This window comes from Dipodomys spectabilis, unplaced genomic scaffold (genome assembly GCF_019054845.1).
Source record: "Dipodomys spectabilis isolate Male_0828 unplaced genomic scaffold, ASM1905484v1 ptg000234l, whole genome shotgun sequence".
Taxonomy (NCBI): domain Eukaryota; kingdom Metazoa; phylum Chordata; class Mammalia; order Rodentia; family Heteromyidae; genus Dipodomys; species Dipodomys spectabilis.
Window position 1 is genome coordinate 16,997,364 of NW_024870911.1, and position 21,753 is coordinate 17,019,116.

General features: G+C 51.1%; 1 protein-coding gene across 1 annotated transcript in view; it reads right to left on the reverse strand.

The window, feature by feature from the left end:
• Lrp1 (LDL receptor related protein 1) overlaps positions 1–21,753 on the reverse strand; it is a 91,173-nt gene that overhangs the window by 33,482 nt on the left and 35,938 nt on the right. The window contains exons 13-34 of the mRNA XM_042699157.1: positions 21,466–21,688; positions 20,132–20,333; positions 19,773–19,898; positions 15,504–15,644; positions 15,257–15,382; positions 14,605–14,721; positions 13,407–13,487; positions 11,733–11,900; positions 8,253–8,435; positions 7,511–7,711; positions 6,269–6,514; positions 5,877–6,074; positions 4,733–4,937; positions 4,412–4,576; positions 3,095–3,339; positions 2,678–2,809; positions 2,176–2,403; positions 1,816–1,990; positions 1,632–1,726; positions 1,277–1,426; positions 975–1,115; positions 162–296 (exon numbers count right to left, since the gene is read on the reverse strand). Of these exons, the coding sequence (XP_042555091.1) occupies positions 162–296; positions 975–1,115; positions 1,277–1,426; positions 1,632–1,726; positions 1,816–1,990; positions 2,176–2,403; positions 2,678–2,809; positions 3,095–3,339; positions 4,412–4,576; positions 4,733–4,937; positions 5,877–6,074; positions 6,269–6,514; positions 7,511–7,711; positions 8,253–8,435; positions 11,733–11,900; positions 13,407–13,487; positions 14,605–14,721; positions 15,257–15,382; positions 15,504–15,644; positions 19,773–19,898; positions 20,132–20,333; positions 21,466–21,688 (3,683 nt within the window). The remainder of the gene's footprint in view (positions 1–161; positions 297–974; positions 1,116–1,276; positions 1,427–1,631; positions 1,727–1,815; positions 1,991–2,175; positions 2,404–2,677; positions 2,810–3,094; positions 3,340–4,411; positions 4,577–4,732; positions 4,938–5,876; positions 6,075–6,268; positions 6,515–7,510; positions 7,712–8,252; positions 8,436–11,732; positions 11,901–13,406; positions 13,488–14,604; positions 14,722–15,256; positions 15,383–15,503; positions 15,645–19,772; positions 19,899–20,131; positions 20,334–21,465; positions 21,689–21,753) is intronic.

The following is a 21,753-nucleotide window of genomic DNA, read 5'->3' on the forward strand; positions in this document are numbered from 1 at the left end:
ATCTGTGGGTTTCTTCCACATCCAGCCCAATGGGCACCCTTACAAAGCACCCAACTCACAAGGCTCCTTGTAATATATGCTGAATGGTCTTGGCCCCAGAAGAGGAAGAGGAGGATATAGGGTAAGAGGGGTCAGGTAGGTAAGAAAACCTGGGCACTGACCCTCACAGGCCTGCTGGCCACTCCGGAGGCTGTAGCCAGCTGTGCACATGCAGGAGCGCGTTGTCTCGGACGTGGGCAGGCAGAGCTGGGAGCAGTCACCATTGTTGACACTGCAGGGGTTGGTGCCCTCATGGTCTGGGGGAAGGCAGCAGACAGAGATAAAGTTAAATGAAGTAGGGAGCTCACCCCTGTAATTTTAGCTGTAATCAGGAGGCTGAGATCTGAGGATTGTGGTTCAAAGCCAAGCCAGGGCAGGAAAGTCTGTGAGACTCTTATCTCCAATTAACCACCAGAAAGCCTACAAATGGAGCTGTAGCTCAAAGTGGTAGAGGGCTATCCTTGAGAGAGGAAAAAAGAAAAAAAAAAAAAAAAAAAGGAGCTCAAGAACAGCTCCCAGACCCTGAGTTCAAGCCCATGACCAACCAAAAACAAACAAAAAAAAAAAAAAGGAAAAAAACCAAAGTTAAGTGGCCTTCCTGGGGACCTGAGTGTCAGATTTGAACTATTCAGAGACAAGACGCTCACCAACGTCACCCTGGTCAAGTCTCCACTCAACCTAATTGAAATCTTTTGCCACCTAGGTCCCTGGACCTGGTGACCAGGCTGCTGTGAGAAGAAGCAGAAGGAGCCTCTGGGATGATAAGGGAGTCTAGGTGGCTTTCATCTTGTTCACTGTCCCCCTCCCCCCGGCCCTGCCTCCCTCCCATCCTGGCAGCCTGCACCTACTCTGGAGCCACTCTGAAGTTCCTATCTCTTCCCAACCCCACTGCCTCTGAACTCCCAGATGCCTCGCCCCTTGCCCCTATTGCTTACCCAGCTGGATGCTTTCATCGTAGACCTTCATGTGCATCACCAGCGTGGTGCTGTTCCGCAGGACCACGGAGCCCGAACCGTCAGCCTTGTTGCACGTGCCCATCTTCTCCGACACCTGGTCTGCCCACCACAGCTTGTCCCCTGGGGCCACAGGAGGGGATGAGACCCTTGGGAAGGCCCCCAACCCAGTTCTCCTGAAGGGTCTGTGACCCCTATGCTGTCACAGGAAGAGGCAGTCCCTGCTTCCTAGCCATCTGGCTGGCCTGTCCCTTCCCATCCTCACTCCTGCCTGGGGCCCTCACCCATGATAGCCAAGGCGGTGGCCTTGCCCAGCTGGCTCCGCATGGCGTCGATGACCTCCAACCCGCTCCCATCCAGGTTGCAGCGGTTAATGGTATGGTTCCCAGAGCTGATCCAGTAGAGTTTGCTTTCAGGAAAGTCGATAGCCAGTCCTGGAAGATGGGGGTGTCACTGCCAGGGAGCCTGGCACCAGCGCCAGATCAAGAGGTTGGAAAAAGAGTATATGTGAAAGACATGGTTCTGGAGGAGGGTGGTGAGACCAGGCACTAAACTGGGGCTGGGGGAGGAAGGCTGGAGGGACCCTGGGATCATCTTCTAGGAGAGGAGGACTGAAGGAATGGACAGGGAGGCTCGTACCCACAGGGCCCTTCTGGCCACTGAAGAGCAGGGTGCGATTGCTGCCATCCATATTGGCCATGCTGATGTTGTCCCCATCTGTCCAATACAGCTTCCTGGGGAAAAGCGCCAAGAGGGGTCAGGTCAGGGTCCTCTTTTTGCCAGCCCCACCCACATGCTTCCCAGCCCTGGGCCCAGCACCTACCCTCGCAGGGGGTGGACCACCAAGCCATGGGGCTGTTCCAGACCCTGCACCACTGCATTCTTGAAGGAGCCGTCGAGTCGGGCCACGTTGATCTGCTTCTTGTTGGTGTCATAGCTTGTCCAGAAGAGGTTGCGGGACACCCAGTCCACAGCCAGCCCATGGGCATTTGGCAAATCTGGGGAACAGAAGCAGGGGATTGGTGGTTGGACATGTGCAGAGCCCAGGCTGAAAGGGGAGATGGCATGGTTTTTGAGGTTAGGTGATCCAGAGGGGCTCATCAAGAGGGAACAGGATAGGGAGAAGGACCATCAGGACCAGGGTCGGGTGGTTCTGGGTGAGGGGAACAAGGCAAGACCAGACCTGCCGAGACGACCGTCTCCACGCCCGTGCCATTGATGAAGGCCCGCTTGATGGCCTGCGTCCGCACATCAGACCAGTAAACTCGCTGCTCGCGGGCATCATAGTCCAGCACAGTGACATTATCAATGTCAGGCACCGTGAAGGAGATAATGTAGTTGTAATAGGGGGCATCCAGGTCCACACCCCGAATCTCCATCTGACGTGCATACAGCAGGAACTTCTTAAACTCTGTGGTATGAAGGGGGTTAAGGCTAGTCACTGAGGGAAGTCCTCAGCCTTGAGTTTTGGAGACCCTCCTTTGTTTCCCTCTGCTTGCTGCTGGCTCTGAGACAGCAACTCCATCAGGTGCTGGCTGATGGCAGACTTACAGCTTCTTCCTACCGTGCCCTTCTTGGGAACATCTCTAACTAGAACCCTGTCTTCCCTTAACATCTGGGTACTCCCAGATGCACTCCCCTCTGACTCAGTTTACTCCAGTTTCTTGGGGGAAGGGCTGCCCTACCATAGCAGGTGGTGTTGTCCTTGTGGAGTTTCATGAGATGGGGGCAGGCACAGGAGACCGTGCGGTTGTAGTTGATGAGGCACAGATGGGAGCAGGGCCCCCGGCCCCCATTGGCCTTGCAAGGATTGGGAGCTGGAGGGAAGAGAACAGAAAAGAACATCCTGAGACTTGTTGGTCCCTACCTGATTTTTCTCACCTATGCCTCCTTTGCTCCAAGTGGCTCCCATGCTTTGGTCCAGCATGCATGCATGCGTGTGTGTGCACACATGCGCACACATGCACACATACACCCGGTTGCTAGGCCCTCCTATGCTACTAACAGGCTGTGCCACCCCTGGTATGCACAGGCCCCCTTCCCATCACGCTAAATGGGATGCTGGTGCCTTTCTGCCAGCCTTCGAGGCTCTGGTCTCTTACCCATGGGCTGCCGGGAGGGGTGATACACCTGAAGGTCGAAGGGCTGGGTGTTGGTCCTCTGTACCACAGTGACATTGTGGCCAGTCCACTTGTTGGCCTTGGCCAGCGTGTTTGTCCGCCAGTCAGTCCAGTATACCTCCCCTCCATACAGGGTCACTGCAAACGGGTGTGACAGGAACTCGTGTCCCCGAAGCACCTCCATATGGCCGGAGCCGTCGTAACGGGCTGAGTAAATGGCATCTGACCTGAAGGTATGGTCAGAGTAGAGTGAGCATGGAGAGGGCTCAGGATACCCTTCCTCGGGAGCCCACTCTCCTGTACCCAGGCCCATGGGCTTCCCAACTGGACATTGTGCCACTGCTCCTCCCAAGCCCTGCTGCCTCCAGGGAGCAAATGGGACAATGGTGCAGAATCCAACAAGTGTCAGTTCCCACATTCAGACCCTCCTCAAGGGAGTCTGACTCTCTTCTCACCGGGATTGTCACCGACAACCAACACAGGGTTTAGGTGCAAGTTAGAAAAAGGCAGTCAATCACTGGTGGCTCGTGCCTGTAATCTCAGCTATTCAGGAGGCTGAGATCTGAGGATCACAGTTGGAAGCCAGCTTAAGCAGAAAAGTCTATAAGACTCTTATCTGTAGTTAACCAGCAAAATGCCAGCAGTGGAGGTATGGCTTAAGTACTAGAATGCCAGCTTTAAAAAAAAAAAAAAAGCGAGAAGCTGGGCACTGGTGGTTCACACCTATAATCCTAGTTCCTCAGGAGTCTGAGATCTGAGGATCACGGTTCAAAGCCAGCCCGGGAAAGAAAATTCATGAGACTCTTATCTTCAATAAACCACTAGAAAATCAGAAGTGGCGCTGTGGTTCAAGTGGTAGAGTGCTCGCCTTGAGCCAAAGAGCTGAGGGATAGCGCCCAGGCCCAGGGTTCAAGCCCAACAACTGTGCTCCCCTCCAAAAAACAGCGAGAGCATGAGGCCCTGTGTTCAGGCCCCAGAAACACGCCCCCCCTCTGCCTCTCCCCACACAAGGAACCCTGTCTGAGGAGATTGATTAGGAAGTCTCCCCTTGCTCTAGGCAGACACAGTACCCAGGATAGGGCACATATGAGCAGCTAACCACAGAGGACAGCCCTAAAGCAGGTCCTCTCCTACTCACCTCTCCTCACTCTGCCCTAGCCTCTCCCTCACCCCAGCCCTTCTGTAGTGCTGGGTCTTTGGCCAACTACCTTTGTCCTTACAGCTCTAGGCTTCTCCCTCTGCCCTGGGGTTGTAGATTTAGGCCTCTCCAGTATGTGGGAGGGGGTTAGGGGCACTGACCTGGCGTCAATCCAGAGGATGCGCTTCTCCAGGTAGTCCACAGTAAGCCCATTGGGCCAACCCCCAGAGCCTGTTTCCCGGTGGACAGTGCGGCGCCCGGCCCCACTCATGGAGGCTGCCTCAATGCGGGGCAGGCTGGCATCCCAGTCTGTCCAAAACAGGATCCTGGGGAGTGGGGAGTAAAGAGGGAAAACTTCAGGGCCTGTGGTAGGATTATGGGTAAAGGGTGGGAAAAGGGTCAATAGCACTGAGGAGACAAGGGCCCCTGGTCAGGACTTGTAGGAGACCACAGGGCCAGGAGGGGATGGGCAGAGTCCTTACCCATCCCGGGGATCCAATGCGATTGCCCTTGGGTGTTCAATGTCACCAGCCAGCAGGGTGGTCCGGAGGGTCCCATCCAACTTGGCCACCTCAATCTGATCCAGGTTACTCTCTACCCAATAGATGTTTCCTGCAATCCAGTCTACAGCCAGGCCCTCGGGTGTGGCCAGGCCATACTGAATCACCACCTCAAAGCTGGTCAGGGCTGGGAAGAGAGAGTTGTGTGAGGCTGGGGTCTCTGGGGGGTGGAGCAGATTAGGTGTGCGGATCCTAGGAGCCCTGGATGGTCAACCCTCCACACCTCTGCCAATGCCTCTGGTGCTCCCACAGTGAACTTCCCAACACCCCCATTTCTCACTTAGGCCACTCATCCTCTCAGAAAGTTAAGTGGAGAGAAATGAGGGGGATGGAGGACACCTTCTGCCCGTAGCTCTCAGAAGGACTAACCTTGGGGGAGGAGGTCTGAGCAGAGCATGGATTCTTTAGGAGTTAGACTCAATATAAGGAATCTGGAACTACTGCAAATGGCTTGAAGATTTTCCCATGTGAATATCTGCATGTACCTTATTACCTTAGACACTGTTGCATGGTATGCATATTACCATAATTTACTTACTTATTCCCCTATTGATGGACATTTTAGATGGTTTTGTTTTCCTTTATTGCAAACAGCCCAGCCTCCTTTAGTAAACTGTGCCTCTTCTGAGACTTTGCTTGGAAGCCAACTTACCGGGGACCCTCCTTGACCACACAACTGTGGTTCCCTAGTGCTCCGGTGGACAGCAGGTGTGCAATATTGCCATCATAGCTGCCGTGGGACCAAAGGCCCAGGTACTCCAGCCCCACATGGCTTTTTCCTTTCAAGCTTACAATTCCAGCACTTAAGAGCCAAGCTCCAGGCCACTCCAAAGAAAGGCTGATCATTTTGTTAATTATCAGGCTGGTAGCTCTGCTGACGATAATTACGGGGCATCGGGCTCTCAGACCCACAGCAAAATCTAGACCAATTAACAGGAACATGGGGGATGGGGAGCCAAGGCTTCTGCTTTGGGGCCACCTGGATCTGGGTTTGTGGCCCTAAGTGACCAAGTGCCCCATCTGTGTGCAATTCTGGCATCAATTCCAGGCACAGCTAGCTAGTCACCTCCATTGTCCAGTAGCTTCCCACGGTAGATCTTGTCCTCCACCACATCAGTCCAGTAGAGGGCACTCTGGCTGAGATGGAAGTCAAGAGCAATGGTGTTTCGCAGGCCAGGCACTAGGACGCTGTAGTCCCCTTTGTGAAGATCAATACGTCGAATCTCATGGCGGTTGGAGAAGATGATAAATGGCTTGAATGGGTCTACGGTGGGAAGGACATGATGTGATCAGTGAGGGGGAGCTTGCCGCCTCTGTGTTACCCCGTCCAGGGTCTCTGTGGGCTCTGGCTCTGAGGCCTGAATGGAAAACTCAGCCTTTGGCATTTGGCCACCCAAGCCTGGCTCAAACAGGCCTAGGCCTGATTAGCCTGCCCAGCCAACCTCCTCCGCATCTTACCCAGACTGCGGCAGCTCTCGCCATCAGGCTCCAGGACCCAGCCTTCATAGCAGGAACACTTCACGCTGAACTTGTTCTGGTCACACTTCTGGCTGCATTTGAGGTGCTTGGCACAGTAGCTCTGGATCTGGCAGGTATGGTTGTCGGGGCCCAGCTCCATACCCAGAGGGCAGGAACATACAATGCCTTCGCCAGGTGCAACTGAGCAGTTGTGGCTGCACCCGCCGTTATTCAGAGAGCACTGGTCTGGGGGAGGGAGGAGGACAGGCAGGGGATAGGCAAGGGTCAAGATCTAGGAGGAGGCAAGACTATGGGCCTGCTGGGCTTCAAGTCTTGTGCAGTCTTGGTGTCCTGCCCACAGTTCCCATTTTCCCCATTCCTACCAAGCCTCTGCCCCAGTGCTTTCCAGACCAGGGCTGGGGTCCCAGCACCAATGCCTGGGACCATTGCTTCCATTCTTCTTATCTCTCTTGTCTCTATTTCCCTGCCCCTTCTTTGGTCCATGACAGGGACCCCAGCTTTTTGCTTCCTCTCTGGCAGAGTTCTTAGGTATAGTCCCTCTTCCTGGAACTTTCCTGACTTGGGTGTGATTTAGAGCAGTAGAGATGTCCCACCCCGGGATCCTCTGACACACTTTGAACCTGTGGCCTAATGGCCAAGGGTCATTCAGCCAGTCCCAGCTGACCTTATTTCCCATTGCTCCCCTTCCAAGGGGTCAGAGGCAGTAAGGTCGCTCTACTCCTTGCCCCAAGTGCCACCCTATGGCTCTTCCTGACTCTGGGATTCTCTCAACTTCCTCTGTTTGGATCTTGAATGGGTACCCTCCTCTCTTTTTGTTCTCACGACAAGTTCTACCTGGGCTGAGAGCCCAGTTAAACCTCTTTTCCAAACCTGTGAGATCATCAGTCCTCAACCTGAGCCTCTGCCAAACCAGCAGGGGAGCACCACACTGTCTGCATGATGCTTTAGGAGCAGTGTGATCTTGGAGCAGGCGATGTAACCTCTCTGTGCCTCTACTTTCTCATCTGTAGAATGGAGACAGAGTGGTCCCCACCTCACAGGGCCGCTTTGTGGAGTAAATACCATAAAAGTGGGAGAGAATTCACTGCAACCCAAGCTGTCGGCGACAACTTCAGGTGATCCCCGATTCTCTTCCTAGACGTCTCCCCACAGTCCTACTCTGGTCTCAACTCCCCCCTCTCCCCCCATGTCCCTGACCCTCCCAACCTGCCCGGGCCTCACCGCAGAGCTCGCCCTCATCCGAGCCATCTCCACAATCATCATTGCCATCACACAGCTTGTCAGGGGGCAGGCAGACCGAGGTGTTGTTGGCACAAGGATGCGAGGGTGGCCTGCAGGCCAGGGACTCACAGTTCTCCTCATCTGAGTTATCTTCACAGTCGCTGTCACCATCACACACCCATGCTTTGCTGATGCACCGAGCTGAGGGATGGGTACAGTTTGAGGGACCAAGTCTGGGGTCCACTAGGAACCCTGAGACTTTTTTTGTTGTTGTTGGTGGTGGGCTTGAATTCAGGCCTGGGTACTGTCCTTGAGCTTTTCTGCTCAAGGCTAGTGCTCTGCCACTTTGAGCCACAGCTCTACTTCCAGTTTTTCTGGTGGTTAATTGGAGATAAGAGTTTCATGGACTTTCCTGCCCAGGTTGGCTTTGAACTGAGATCCTCAGATCTCAGCCTCTCAAGTAGCCAGCATCCAGCTTCCCTGAGGGTTTTTCTGTCAAACCCACATAGGGAACTAAGAAGGTACTAAAGCTCAATTCTGGCCAGGATTTTGATTCCCAGAGTCCCTTGGATAGGCTCCTCCACGCCTTTCCCAATGGCTGGTGCATAAGCCTTCTTGTGCTGTCTTTTGTGTCACAGTGTCCCCATCCCTGCAGAAGTGCTGTCTCTTTGTCACAGCTCTCAAGATGGGCTCCTCCTACCCAGGTGACCCCATTTCTGTTTTCTCCAACCCTTCCTTTCACCTGAGTCCTTGCAGCCAAACTTGACATTCGGGTCACAGACGTGGGTCACTCCCTCACAGCTCTTCTCATCACTGGAATCCATGCAGTCAGTGTCTCCATCACAGCGCCACCGCAGGGGGATGCAAAGCCCATCCAGCCGGCACTGGAACTCATCAGTATGGCAGCCACCAGGGGGCCTTGTGGCTACAGGAGGGAGGGGAAGATCGGGGTTAGTCTCCCTACCCCCTTCTCTATGCCTAGCCTGGATGTGAGCTTAGAGGCCCAAAGAGTCTTATGCCTTATCCTTCAAGGAATCCAGGACCATCTCTAATCTCCCTCTTTCACACTCAGATCTCAACTGGCCAAGCATTCCTCCATTCATCCTACAAACTTTTTTTTTTTTGGAGGGTGGGATGATACTGGAGCTGAACTCAGGGGTTTTGTGTTCTCACTTGGCCATTTCATTCAAGGCTGGTGTTCTACTACTTGAACCATACCTGCACTTCTAGCTTTTTGTTGGTTAATTGGAAAAAAGAATCTCATAGACTTTCCTGACCAGGCTGACTTCACGATCTTCAGCTCTCAGCCTTCCGAGTAGCTAGGATTACAGATGTGAATCACTGATACCTGGCTTCCATAAACATTTATGTGTTAGCTAAGTTCCAGCTACTGTCTCTGGTGCTGGCAGTGCAGTGATCAAGACCAAGTCCTTGCCTCTGTGGAGACCAAATACTAGTGTGGGGAGAGCAATCCAGAATGGAACTGCAGGTAATGACACATGCTTGGAGATTGGACATAGAGGCAAGTAGCGGCTGGAGCTGATGGGATGACACTTATCTAAGAGAGTCAGGAGAGACCTCCGAGTAGGGAGAGCAAGCCACAAGGGTCTCTGGAAGCACATTCTCAGTAAAGGGAACAGCCAGTGCAAAGCCGCTCATAATCACAGGATTATGCCAAGCACATGGAGCCAATGGAGCTGGAGCACAGTGAAGGCGAGGTGAGTGTCAGGGGTGCAAGCGGGAGGTCAGGGAGGGGCCACGAAGAAGGGCTTGGTATTTACTCCATGTGTGCAGAGAGCCAGTGCAGGCCTGAGGTCAGGGCTGGGTATAAGCTATTTCATTAAGATTACTCCATCGACAGGAGCTAACTCCGGAGGCTAGCAGCATTGCAAAAGTGCCACCCAAGTGATAGCCCAGATGGCCGGGCACTGGGCCGAGCCTCCCTGCCAGGCTGCCACTGGGTACTGGACTCCTCTACCCGTCTGCCCATGAACATGGCTGCACTCTCAGCCTATGCCTGCACCTTCAGCAGCAGCCTCCAAAGCTGACTTTCCTTCCTTGGGGTGCCTGAACCTTTCTGCACTCTCAGGGGACAACCTGATTTGCCACTGTCCCTACATGAGTCTTCATCAGACTGGCTAGTCTGGCCTCACCATCACTCAAAAGTGCTCAGTTTCCCCTCTGAGTCTTTAACTCGTGATCTCCAGGCCACCTCCAACTGTCCTGGAATCCTCTCCCTCCCTCCCCGCCTCCCCTTTATCCACAAGCCAATCCCTCATTAAGGTCCCATTCAAACCCACTCCTTAAACTTCCTTCTGGAAGTGGGTCCCAGGCCATCCTGACTCAGAACCATACTTATCAGTACCAGTAGGGCTTCCGGGGATGCTACGTGCCTGGCCTCATTGGCTCATTTCACAGAGAATACTTGTCCAGGTTTTCCTGGCTCATCCAAAGGCCCTGGAGACTGCTCACCATACCACACAGCCTCCAGGGAATCATCCTTAAGACATCACCTATTGTTGTTGTCACTCAGTCCTTCTCAGAGTCTTTAGAGACTCAGTGACTGTTTCTTGAGCCTCCTGTTTTTCTTTCTTTCTTTCTTTTTAAACTGTATTGTTTTTGTCTTTTCTTTTTGGTACTGGGGATCAAACCGAGGATGTTAAGTGCTTTGCCACTGAGCTACAACCCAGCCCTCCTGTTTATCTTTCTTCCCCCCACCCTTTTTCTGGTGATGGTACTGGGTGGGGTGCTGTCCTTTAAGATTTTTTGCTCAAACATGGAGTTCTACCACTTGAAACACACCTTCAATTCTGGTTTTTTGCTAGTTAAGTAGAAATAAGAGTCTCTCTTGCCCAGGCTAGCCTTGAGCCCCATCCTCAGTTCTCAGTCTCCTAAGTACCTAAGATTACAAGAATAAGCCACAGCACCCAGCTGTTCCTGAGCCTCCTATGACTCTCCTAGGCCTCTCTCAGGCAGGGTACATAGTGGTACACAATGCTGCTCAGAACTGTCCTACTTAACATGGAATTGCACCTTAATTCCATCAGACAGAGGCTGTAAACTAGTAATTTATGTGCTAGATAAGGCCTGTGGAAAGATGTTGGCTTATAGTATTTAAAAAACTTAAAGCCACCAGGTGCTGGTGGCTCATGCCTATACTCTCAGGTTGCTGAGATCACAGGATTATGGTTAGAAGCTATCTGGAGCAAGAAAGTCTGTGAGACTCATCTCTCCAATTAACTACCCAAAAAGCCAGAAGTGGAGCTATGGCTCAAAGTGGTAGAGCACTCTTCTTGAGCAAAAAAAAAAAAAAGTTCAGAGACAGCTCCCAGGCCCTGAATTCAAGCTCAGGACCACAGTCCCCCTCAAAAAAAAAAAAACAACCCAAAAACCAAAAACCCCCTCCTTTTTGTTTTTGTTGGCCGTGAGGCTTGAACTCTGGGCTTGGGCACTGTCCCTTTGCTCTTCAGCTCAAGGCAAGCACTCTACCACTTGAGCCACAGCGCCACTTCCAGTTTTCTAGTGGTTTATTGGAGATAAGAATCTCACGAACTTTTCCTGCCAGGGCTGAACTGTGATCCTCAGATCTCAGCTTCCTGAGTAGGTAGGATTACGGTAGTGAGCCACAGGTGCCTAGCCAATCCCCTCCATTTCTGACTCTTCTAGAAGCTAGGCAACCCTTCCATGCTAATAATCAGCCAACATCTCTGGAGGAGGCCTGTATCCTCCAGGAAATGAAGCCTGGGCATCAGGAGTCTCAAGAGGCTAGTTCCTTTCCCCTTTAGAACCTGAGTACTCACGCCTACCTGTCGTACCCTTATTTTCAGGAGATTTAGGAAAAATATTCCTGTGCCAAGCTCTCTTAGAACATGATCTCACTAAATCCCATGTCAGTGCTATTATTACCCCACTCTGCAGAGTCCCAGAGAGACGAAGCGGCCTGCCCAAGGCTACTCAGATAATAAGTTGCAGAGCTGGAGCCCAAAGCCAAGGCCACCCCACTGCAAGGTCCATGATCTTAGCCCTGTGTGTGGCAAAGTTGTTGGCCATCTCCCTCTCTAACAGGACTGTAATCTCATGAAGGACCCAGGACAGTGTCTTCATGAAGGACATCCTGTACCATCTCTTATCTCATCCGTTCCCAGATGGGGGGAGGCACACAGTGGATAGAAGGCTGGGCCAAGCACTCTTCTTCCCACTCCATTGGTCCCAGGGGGCTCACCCTGGTTGGTGCAGTTGGCATGTGTCTCGTCACTGTAGTCCCCGCAGTCATTGTCCCCATCACAGGTCCAGTGCTCAGGGATGCAGCGCCCGCTGTTGCATTTGAACTGGGTGCTAGAGCAGGAGTGGCTACAGCCAGCCTCGTCACTGTTGTCTCCACAGTCATTGTCTAGGAGGAGGGGAGGGAAGAAGGGGAAAGGCAGGGAGGAGGTGAGCAGAGCAGCCTTCTCTGTGACCCCAGCTTCACCCCCTCCACCTCCTCATTCCCACCCACAGCCCACACCACCCCCCACTTGAGAAAATAACAAACAGAAAAGACACAGAAACTGCATAGACTGCAGCATGCACCATGGCCCACGTGGTGGGGTGGGGTGGGGGAGTTAGGTGGGCTCCAGGAGGGCCACTCTCTGAGTCTCAGAAAGGCTGGGGGTGAGCAGGGGAAGGAACTGTCGCAGAGAATGTGGACAGGGTCTGACTGCTTTGGGGGACAGGCAAGCAGGGCTTCTCTGGTTCAGGAGGGAGAGAGGTAGGTCAGATTCTCTCTGGGCAGGGAAGGGCCTCATTAGGCCCTGTGCTAAGCTTGGTTTCTGTCAGGCACCTGTCCTGGGTGCTGGCTCATAGGGACCTGTCTGTGGCTGGGAGGGTCAGAGCCTTTTCTGAAGATTCTGAAGATGGCTGAATTAGCATCCTGCCTTCTAGGCCCTAAGATTAGGGGGTGTTGGGTTGCCCTCCACATCCACAGGATGCCTGGGAAAACTGCAGTCTAGACACCCCACTTCCCCAAGGGATGTGTCCCTGCCCCTTTTCCAACTGGATTTGCCTTCGCCTCTTCTCATTGCCCTCTCTGCCCTCTCTTCTCCTGGGTGGTGTCCTCTTCCCTCTCTGCTGCTTTCCTTCACATTCTAGCAACTCTGGGACAGGGGCCTAGGGCCCCAGGGGTGGCTGAGGCCAGCTGAGGCTCTGGGGTGATGGTGCATGTGCTTCTATGCACTGACCGGCAGGCTCAGGACAGGTCTTTTCATCAGAGCCGTCCCCACAATCCTTCTCTGAAACACAGAAACCGCCAGGGCAACCATTGGCACTGGAGACATGGCATGGAGGAGGGCAATGTGGCACTGCACTGACTCAACCCATCCTCACACGAGAACCAGAGCTGGAGCCACTGCGACAACATGTTACAACACAGAACCACCCCAGACACAACGGAGCCAAGACAGCACACACGGAGATCACATGCCCACACAGACACACGCAATGCTCAAGACTGACATCACCTGGTCCATGGCTGACTGCCAAGTGAGCTCCTGACCCTGGAACTTGGAGGCTGGGGCGGGGGGGCGCACACCAGGGGCCCCAGGAATTGGGGGTTGCAGGGAAAAGAGAGTTGGACCTACACTCTCCTTGCTTTGTCCCTCTGCTTGTTCTCACTCATCTTTGCCTGTCCCTGAGGGCTGCCAGGGGAGTGGGTAGCTTGGGCCCTGCCTAGGGGAGAAATGTGCGATGGGCAGTGTGCCCCCTCTGTTCACCTTGGTCCCCCCAAGGGTATTTTTGCATCCTTCTCATTTCTGCCAACCCACAAGGGTTTCAGGGTGGAGCCCCAGCTTGGTTCTAAGTCCTTCCCTCCTGATCCAAGATTCCTAGGAATCAGGGCGGGTGAAGGAAGGCAGACCCTTACCATTGTCGCACCGCCAGTTGATGTTGATACATCGGCCGTTGCTGCAGGTAAACTGAGTCAGGGGGAAGCAGGTGGGATAAGCTGTCAAGAAGAAAGAGCAGCTGAGTAGAGCCCTTGAGATGACACAGCATCCCAAAGTTGCTACATAATCTACAAATAAATCATTAATAATAGGAGAATTTCGAGTTCTTTACTGTCCTAAAAATTGGTTTCAGTCTTTGTGAAGAATGAAATGTCCAACTACTGATAAGTTTTTTTTTTAATGTGTGTATTGATACTTTTTTTTTTTTTTTATCAGTTAAGGGGCTTTTACTCTGGGCCTAGGCACTGTCCCTGAGCTCTTCAGCTCAAGGCTAATGCTCTATCACTTGAGCCACAGCACCACTTTGAGTTTTCTGGTGTAGTTAGGATTACAGGTATGAGTCACCAGCACCAGGCTTGTATTGATACTTTAAAAATATGATATATATGCCTAATGGAGTATTACTCAGGCATAATGAGTGAATTATATTGTTTGCAGGAAAATGGATGGAACTGTAGATCATCATGTTGAGCAAGATAAGACAAGTCTTGCATATTTTTGTTCATATATGCAATCTAGATACAAAATGACGACGATGATAATGATCATAATGATGATAGTGATGGGGGATTCGTGGGAGGGGAAAGGAAATGAATTTGTTGCATATTTGTCACTTGTATCGGTTTGGCTTTTTCTGCTTAATTTCAAAGACAATGTAGCTGCTTTGGGGGGAAGGAGGACTCATGTTTAAAAATCAGTATTAAGTATATTTGGAATAGCAAAAAGAAAAAAAAAATACACAGCAACCTCAGGCTAAGCAGGCAGGCACAGGTGGCTCTCCCACAACTAGGAGCCTAGCCAGTCAGGGGAGGGGAAGAAAAGAGAGGGGAGGGCAGGCCCTGGGCTCAACAAGAACTCTGCTGTTCACCCCTCCCAGACACCAACACCGACCCTCGGCCTTTTGTGCATGAGTGCTCTGAGCCAGACATCAATGCCAGGATGGCGGTGCTATTATTAGCTTATGTCACAGACAAAACTCAGCAAGGCCACAGGGACTAAGTAACTGGCTCAGGGCCAAGCAGGTAGTAAGGCGTTGGGTCTCTCCAGTCCTACCCAGGGCATGTTCCTAAGGCCTTCACTTCCCCAGGCCCAGCCTGGCCTTCCAGCCTCTCTCACCACAGGAGGCTGACTCATCAGAGCGGTCCCCACAGTCATCATCCAGGTCACAGGTCCAGGAGATAGGGATGCAGCGGCCACTGGCACAGGAGAACTGGTTAGGTGGGCAGGTGCGAGCTGAAGGATGGGCAGGTATGAGTGATCATCATCCAGGCCCTTGTAATGTTTCGTCTTCCCTGTTATCTTTGACCTGCCTCTTACTGTCTGCCTTTTTCCCCTCCTTCCTTCCCTCCTTCCTTCCACCCCCCCCCCTTTTTTGAGACTGTCTTACTAGGTAGTCTAAGTTGGCTTGGAGCTTGCTGTGTAGCCCATGCTGGCATCAAATTCTCCATCTTCTTGCCATTGCCTCCTAAGCGCTGGGATTATAGGTCTATACCCGACTATTTCTCTAACCCCTGGGTCTAAACCCATCTACAGTTCTATATGGTACATGCCAATGCTTTATTCCATAGTTTAAGGGGTCTCTGGTAGTCTCCAAGGAGAGGCTCCTCCAACCTGCATCACTTCTCATCTCTAGTCTTGAGTTGTGTCCTGCCCCCTGTAAGCCCCGCCCTGGCAAGGAATGCTTCCTCTAATGGGGGAGTGGGGACCCTCCAGAGTACCCTCTGTCTCCCCAGGCCCAGTCCCGGTCTCCTGGGCCCCTGTGCCAAACCTGAACAAGTAGCATTGGACTCGTCCTCACTGTTGCCACAGTCATTGTCCCCATCACAGAGCCAGCGATTGGGGATGCACCGGTTGTTCTCACATTTGAATCGGTCCGAGGGGCAGGTATGCTGATCTGGGGGTGGGGGTGGGGCAGATCAGGGGTTAGTGAGAGGGTGGGGCCTAAGCAGCTAGGGCTGGAGGCTGCCTGAGCCCCCGGCCCTGCCTGCTGCTGACTGGGGGTGGGGGTGACTCACGGCAGAGCGCTGGGGCCTCATCACTGTTGTCCAAGCAGTCATTGTCACCATCACATTTCCAGCGTTCCTGGATGCAGCGGCTGTTGGCACAGGCAAACTCGCCCGGCTGGCACTGGGGTGGGGGCACGTAGGATGGGTTCGCTGTGGGCACCACAGGAGTATGAGGGGGAAGGTCAGACCCAGGCCATGGGACAGGGGCTAAGGCTCCTCTACCTTGTTAATGTCTTAATGGTATGTTAATAATACACAGAGGAATTTTTCCTAGCACAGATTTTTGTGTGTGTGAACCAATTATCTGAACAGAAGCTGCAATTCTTTCTCAAGCAGCATGTGGATGCTTATTCAACTCCAAAAAATTCTGTACTTGCATGTGCCCCATACATCACTGCCAAGCAGTGGTCCATGAGGTCTGCTCCCCAACACCTAGTCATTTCAGAGACTCCCTCCTTTCCGCCTGGGTCCAGGAATGCCCTAGACTTCTTCTTTTGCAGATCCACTGATCCCAGAGGAAAGGAGAGGACCCAGAACTCTTCAGGCTTTACCCCTAACATGGACACATCAGTAACCAAGCAGCCAGCACTCCAGTGTCAGTTCCTGTGCTCTCCTCTAGCTTTATAGTTTTTCTTCCCCACTCCTCCCTTCCTGTTCATCCTCTCCCTCCCTCCATGCTGGTATTAGGGCCTGAACTCAGGGCCTGGGCACTGTCCTTTAGGTTGTTGGGGTTTTTTGTTTGTTTGTTTGTTTGCTTAAGGGTAGTGGTTTACCACCTTCTGCTCTTTGCTGGTTAACTGGAGAAGGTAAGAACTTCATGAACTTTCCTGCCCAGGCTTCAAACTGCTATCCTCAGATCTCAGCCTCCTGGAGAGGCTAGGATCACAAGTGTGAGCCATTGTCGTTCAGCTGTACTTTCTATTTCTGACCCACTTCAGCCTTCTCTAATGTCTGAAACCTGTCATGGGTTTTCTGGGTGGCTCTTTTCTTTCCCCTGTCCTTTGGACCGCTAGACCTGGATGTTGGTATATGACTTTCCTTCTTGATTCTCACTACTGCTTCCTGGCTACCTTCACCTGTGCTTCCCAAAAAACCAGTGCTGACTTTCAAGGGACTAAAGCACCCTCTCCTTCCATAGGGCTTGTAGCTCCTGGCTCAGTGGCACTTGTTCCAAAGTCACTCCTGGCTCAGTTCTTGATGATCTCAATGTCCACACAGATGATCCTTCATGTACCCTGGCTCTTCAGTTTCTTAACTCCTTCTGCCAACATGCTCACCTTCACTGACCTCAGCCACTCACTCTTAGCTGGACACTGACCTAAGCTCCACAAACCTTTTCCATTCCTGGGACTCTGGTGAGCAAACCATCCAGAATGTGGGAAGGGATAGGGACGTGAGAAATAGCACAACATGAGGAATAATGGGGCTCTTCAGACTTCCTAGGTTTCAATTCCTGCTTGAACTCAGGGCCTCAGTTCCTTCATCTGTAAAGCGGGGACAATAACAAGTGCCTTCCCTATGGAGATGTTTAAGGAATATTTATTTCCTAAGTATGGAAGATATTTTTAACAGTGCCAGGACATACATTAGCTGGTGTTCCATAAATGTTGGCTACAATCCTAACAGAAAATTGGAAACAGCCTAAATATCCAACAGTAGACAAACAGTTGGGGAGATCATGGAACATCTACTTTGTGTGTGTGTGTGTGTGTGTGTGTGTGTGTGTGTGTGTGTGTGTGTGTGTGTGTGTGTGTGTGTGTGTGTGTGTGTGTGTGTGTGTGTGTGTGTGTGTGTGTGTATGTGCTGGCACTAGGGTTTGAATCAGAGCCTGGGCACTTTCTCTTAGCTTTTTCACTCAAGGCTCATACTCTATCACTTGAGGCATAGCTCTATTTCTGGCTTTTGCTGGTCAATTGGAGATAAGAGAGTCATAGTCTTTCCTGCTCAGGCTGGCTTAGAACCAGGATCCTCAGATCTCAGCTTCCTGAATAGTAAGGATTATGGGCATCTATGAAATGATACATAGTTTAGCCATTACAAATGCTGCTTATGTATTCAGGATGTACTGCCAAGAGACAAAAGCAGGACAGCATGTGCAGCACAATTCCATTTATGTAAAAGTAAATGCACAAAGAAATGTTTGGGAGGACAAGACACTCCCCAAAATGGCAACAGTGTTCATTGAAGGGAGGTAGAATTTGAGATGATTGTATTTTCTCCTTTATATTCTTCTCTACTGTGTATTTATTTATTTTTATAATAAACATGACCCACTTTTATCATAATTTTGAAATATTTTTTGTGATGCTAAGGATTGAACCCAAGGCCTTAGGTTCTAATCTACATCCTAGACCCCACTTTAATTTTGAAAAATTAGGCTACCTAAAATAATGTAATAAGGGCATAGGGATATAGCTCAGTAGTAGAGTTGTTGCCTAACATGTGTAAGGCTCTGGGTACAATCCCCAGTACTTCAAAAAGTAAACTGAACAAAAATAACACAATAAGAAAATAAGGGGAAAAAGATTTTTTGTTGTTGGTCACGGGGCTTGAACTCTGGGCCTGGGTGCTGTCCCTGAACTCTTCAGCTCAAGGCTAGCTCTCTACTGCTTGAGCCACCGCACCACTTCTGGTTTTCTGAGTGGTTTATTGGAGATAAGAGTCCCACGGCCTTTCCTGGCTTTGAACCACAATCCTCAGAACTCAGCTTCCTGAGTAGCTAGGATTACAGGCGTGAGCCACCACACCTGGCTTGCAAAAGACATTTTTTTTTTTTGGTGGGGGGGTGTCCGGTTGTGAGGCCTGAACTCTGGGCCTGGGCACTGTCCCTCAGCTCTTCAGCTCAAGGCTAGTGCTCTACTGCTTGAGCCGTAGCACCACTTCTGGCTTTTTTTTTCCTGCTTATGTGGTGCTGAGGAATCGATCCCAGGGCCTCATGTATGCAAGGCAAGCGCTCTACCACTGAGCCACCTTCCCAGCCTGCAAAAGACATATTATAGACAGCCTGATGACAGTTGTATAAGAAACAGTATAGAGGTTGGGGGTTTAGCTCAGCAGAAGAGAGCCTGCCTGGTGAGCTCAAGGCTCTAAGTTCCGTCCTCAGCTCTGGAAGAAAAAAAGGAAGAAGAAGAAAGAAACAGTATAGCTACATGCCCAGTGGCTCATGCCTATAATCCTAGTCATTCAGGCTGATCACGATTAGAATCTAACCTGCAAGACAAATCCAAATCTCATTTCCAGTTCAGAAAACAAAAACAAAAACTGAAAGTAGAGCTGTGGCTCATGCACCAGCCATGAACAAAAAGAGCCAAGTAAGAGTTTGAGGCCTAAGTACCAGCACAAAAAAGAAAAAGTAGGTCTGGAGGCATGGTGCAAGTGGTAGAGTGAAAATAGTGGGCAAGCAAGCCTAGTGTTTGAGGCCGTGAGTTCAAGCCCTGGTACTTCCATAAACAAAAAAAACAAAAACAATATAAACCAGGTGCTGGTGGCTCACTCTTGTAATCCTAGCTACTCAGGAGACTGAGATCTGAGGATCAAGGTTCAAAGCCAGCCCAGGCAGGAAAGTCCATGATACTCTTATTCCAACTAACCACCAGAAAACTGGAAGTGGCACTGTGGCTCAAGTGGTAGAGCACTAGCCTTGAGCTCTTCAGCTCAGGGATAATGCCCAGGCCCAGAGTTCAAGCCCCATGACTGACAAAACAAAACAAAACAAAACGCCCCAATATAAGCCATTTAGAAAACAAAACTGGTATGCAGTTTATCAACATGCTAATACTATGATAGTGTTCATTGGTGAGATTTGGACATTATTTCCTCCTCTTTAATTTTCACTATTTTGAAATACTGTTATTTTACTTTAATAATGGGGAATTAAAGTTAAAAGGAATTTTGAATATTTTCTTCTTCCATAGCTGTATAATTGCTCATTTAGATTTTCACAATCTTTATTTTTGTTGTCTTTTCTAGATACGGTCTCTTCAGGTAGCCCACGCTGGTCTTGAACCTGTGATCCTCCTACCTCAGCTTGCCAACTGCTGGGACTGCAAGTATGTAGCACCATGCCAGTCAGTTTCCCCTAATCTTCCCATACTCTTAAGTCCCTCTGTTCCCCTGTTCTAATATTTTGGGTCTTCAACCTTGTCTCTTGCTTTCCATTGGCCCTACAAGATCCTCCTTAGCCCCCTTAATTTTTGAGTGAAACCCTGGAGCCCCCTCTGCCCTCTCTGTGGGGTCAGCTCCTTGCCCCTGCCCCTGTCCCAAGCAGGCCCCTCATACCCAGACAAGTGACGCCATCTGTGTCCAACACCTGGTCCTCAGCACAGGCACACTGGCGGCTCCCAGGGGTGGCCAGACACAGGCTGCTACAGCCACCATTGTTCACTCGGCATTTGTTGGTACCCACTGGCGGGAAGGATGAAAGGAGGTACAGGGATGGGTGCAACAGGGTCAAGAAAGGCCAGAGAGGGGAGGGGGAGGGGATTGGAAGCAGACATGGGGCAAAAAAAAATGGGGAGGGGAGTAGGAAACAGAGTCAAACTGGGTTGAGGGCTTCACAGAAGCCTCAAAAGTCAGAACTGAGGATCCCCGCTGCCACCTAGGTCCCACTCTCTCCCCAGCCCCAACCAAGGGGGTACCTTGCTGCTGCTGGGCATCATACATGCGGATCTCAAAGACAGGAGGGCGCTCACTGCGCAAAAGGGTCACCGTGGGGGGTGCACCTCCCACACCCCTTTCCAAGCGGTAGACACTGCCACTGCGGTACTCAGTCCAGAAGAGGTAGTTGCCATGGTGACACAGGCCAAAAGCATGGTTCAGCTCAGGACCCTCATACACAATCTAGGAATGGAGGGGATGTTTCTGAGGAGTTGGGAGACAAGTGGGGAGACTTCCTCAGGAAGGTCTGGTCCAGTAGAGTCTCCTGATTGAAATGGCTCTGTACACAGTGAGATGCTTGACTTTGACCCCATAGATTAACTTAGCAGAGGGAGTGACACTAATAATGAAGTGGCATCACTGTCATCTCTTAGTCTTATATCCCCAATACTCTCTCCCCCTACCCACCCTCTCCCTCTCTACTGCGCAGACAGCCAGAATTTCTCCACCTAATAGACATTTATCAGGATCCATTGAGAGCCACACTGTTGAAGCCTCTAAGAGACTTTGGTTTTTAAAAGACAGTCTTGCCCTTGAACATCATTATCTCATGGACAGATACATGGGCAATCCCCATACAGAAGAAGGGTATGGAGACAATATCCCAGGAGGTGCATGCCAGGTAGGAAGAGCTGTGTGGGCTCCCAGTCAGAGGAACGGCCTGAGCAACGGCTCAGGGGGCAGAGGCACCATGAAGTATGAGAGGAGTTACAAGCTTATTCAAAGGGTATTGGGGTGAGTAAGGAAGAAGTGACATTGTCCAAAAGGAAATGTACTCTTTACCTGACTTAAGAAACTGCAACCCCTCTGAACATCATGTTTATAACAATAAAACATTTTTTTAAAGTGTTGAGGCATAAGAAGCAGCAGGGAAATGAGACCACCCAGGTAGTCAGGGCATTATCATGAAAGGCCTTATTTATCTAGAAAGAGGATGGCCTATACCTCTATACACACTAGACTCAGGAAACACATAACCACACACATGAACAAGTGTGTGTGTGTATGTTGTTCATATATGTTGTTCCTGGGGCATCTCCCACTTTGAGGCAATGAGTGCATACACACACAGAGATGCAATGATGTGCACACCCAGATGTGCACACAACAGTCACACCCACAGATAATGTGGACAGACATAAATATATATACTAATAGAAGCAATCTCCACACAACACAAAAGATACACACACACAAACACACACACACACACACGTAAACATGCATGGAGCACACAGCCTGGGAAATATCCACAGACTCACTCAGAGCCTCCTGCACACAAACATGGTCTAGCAATGCACATATGCCTGCCCACCTTCCGGTCTGTGCCATTGAGCAGGATGGTCTCGATGCGGTCATAGAAGGCATCCACCCAGTAGAGGCGCCCAGCTGGGATGTCTAAGCTTAGCCCATTGGGCCAAAGCACTGTCTTGGAGGTGACAAAGACATCTCGATGGGAGCCGTCCATCCAAGCCCTCTCCAGCCGTCCTCGCCGACTGTCCTTCGGGTCTTCCTCCCAGTCTGTCCAGTACATCCACCTGTAGGTAGTGACTAGTCAGCATCCCATGGGCCGCTCTTGCCATTAACAGCCTTCTCTGTGATC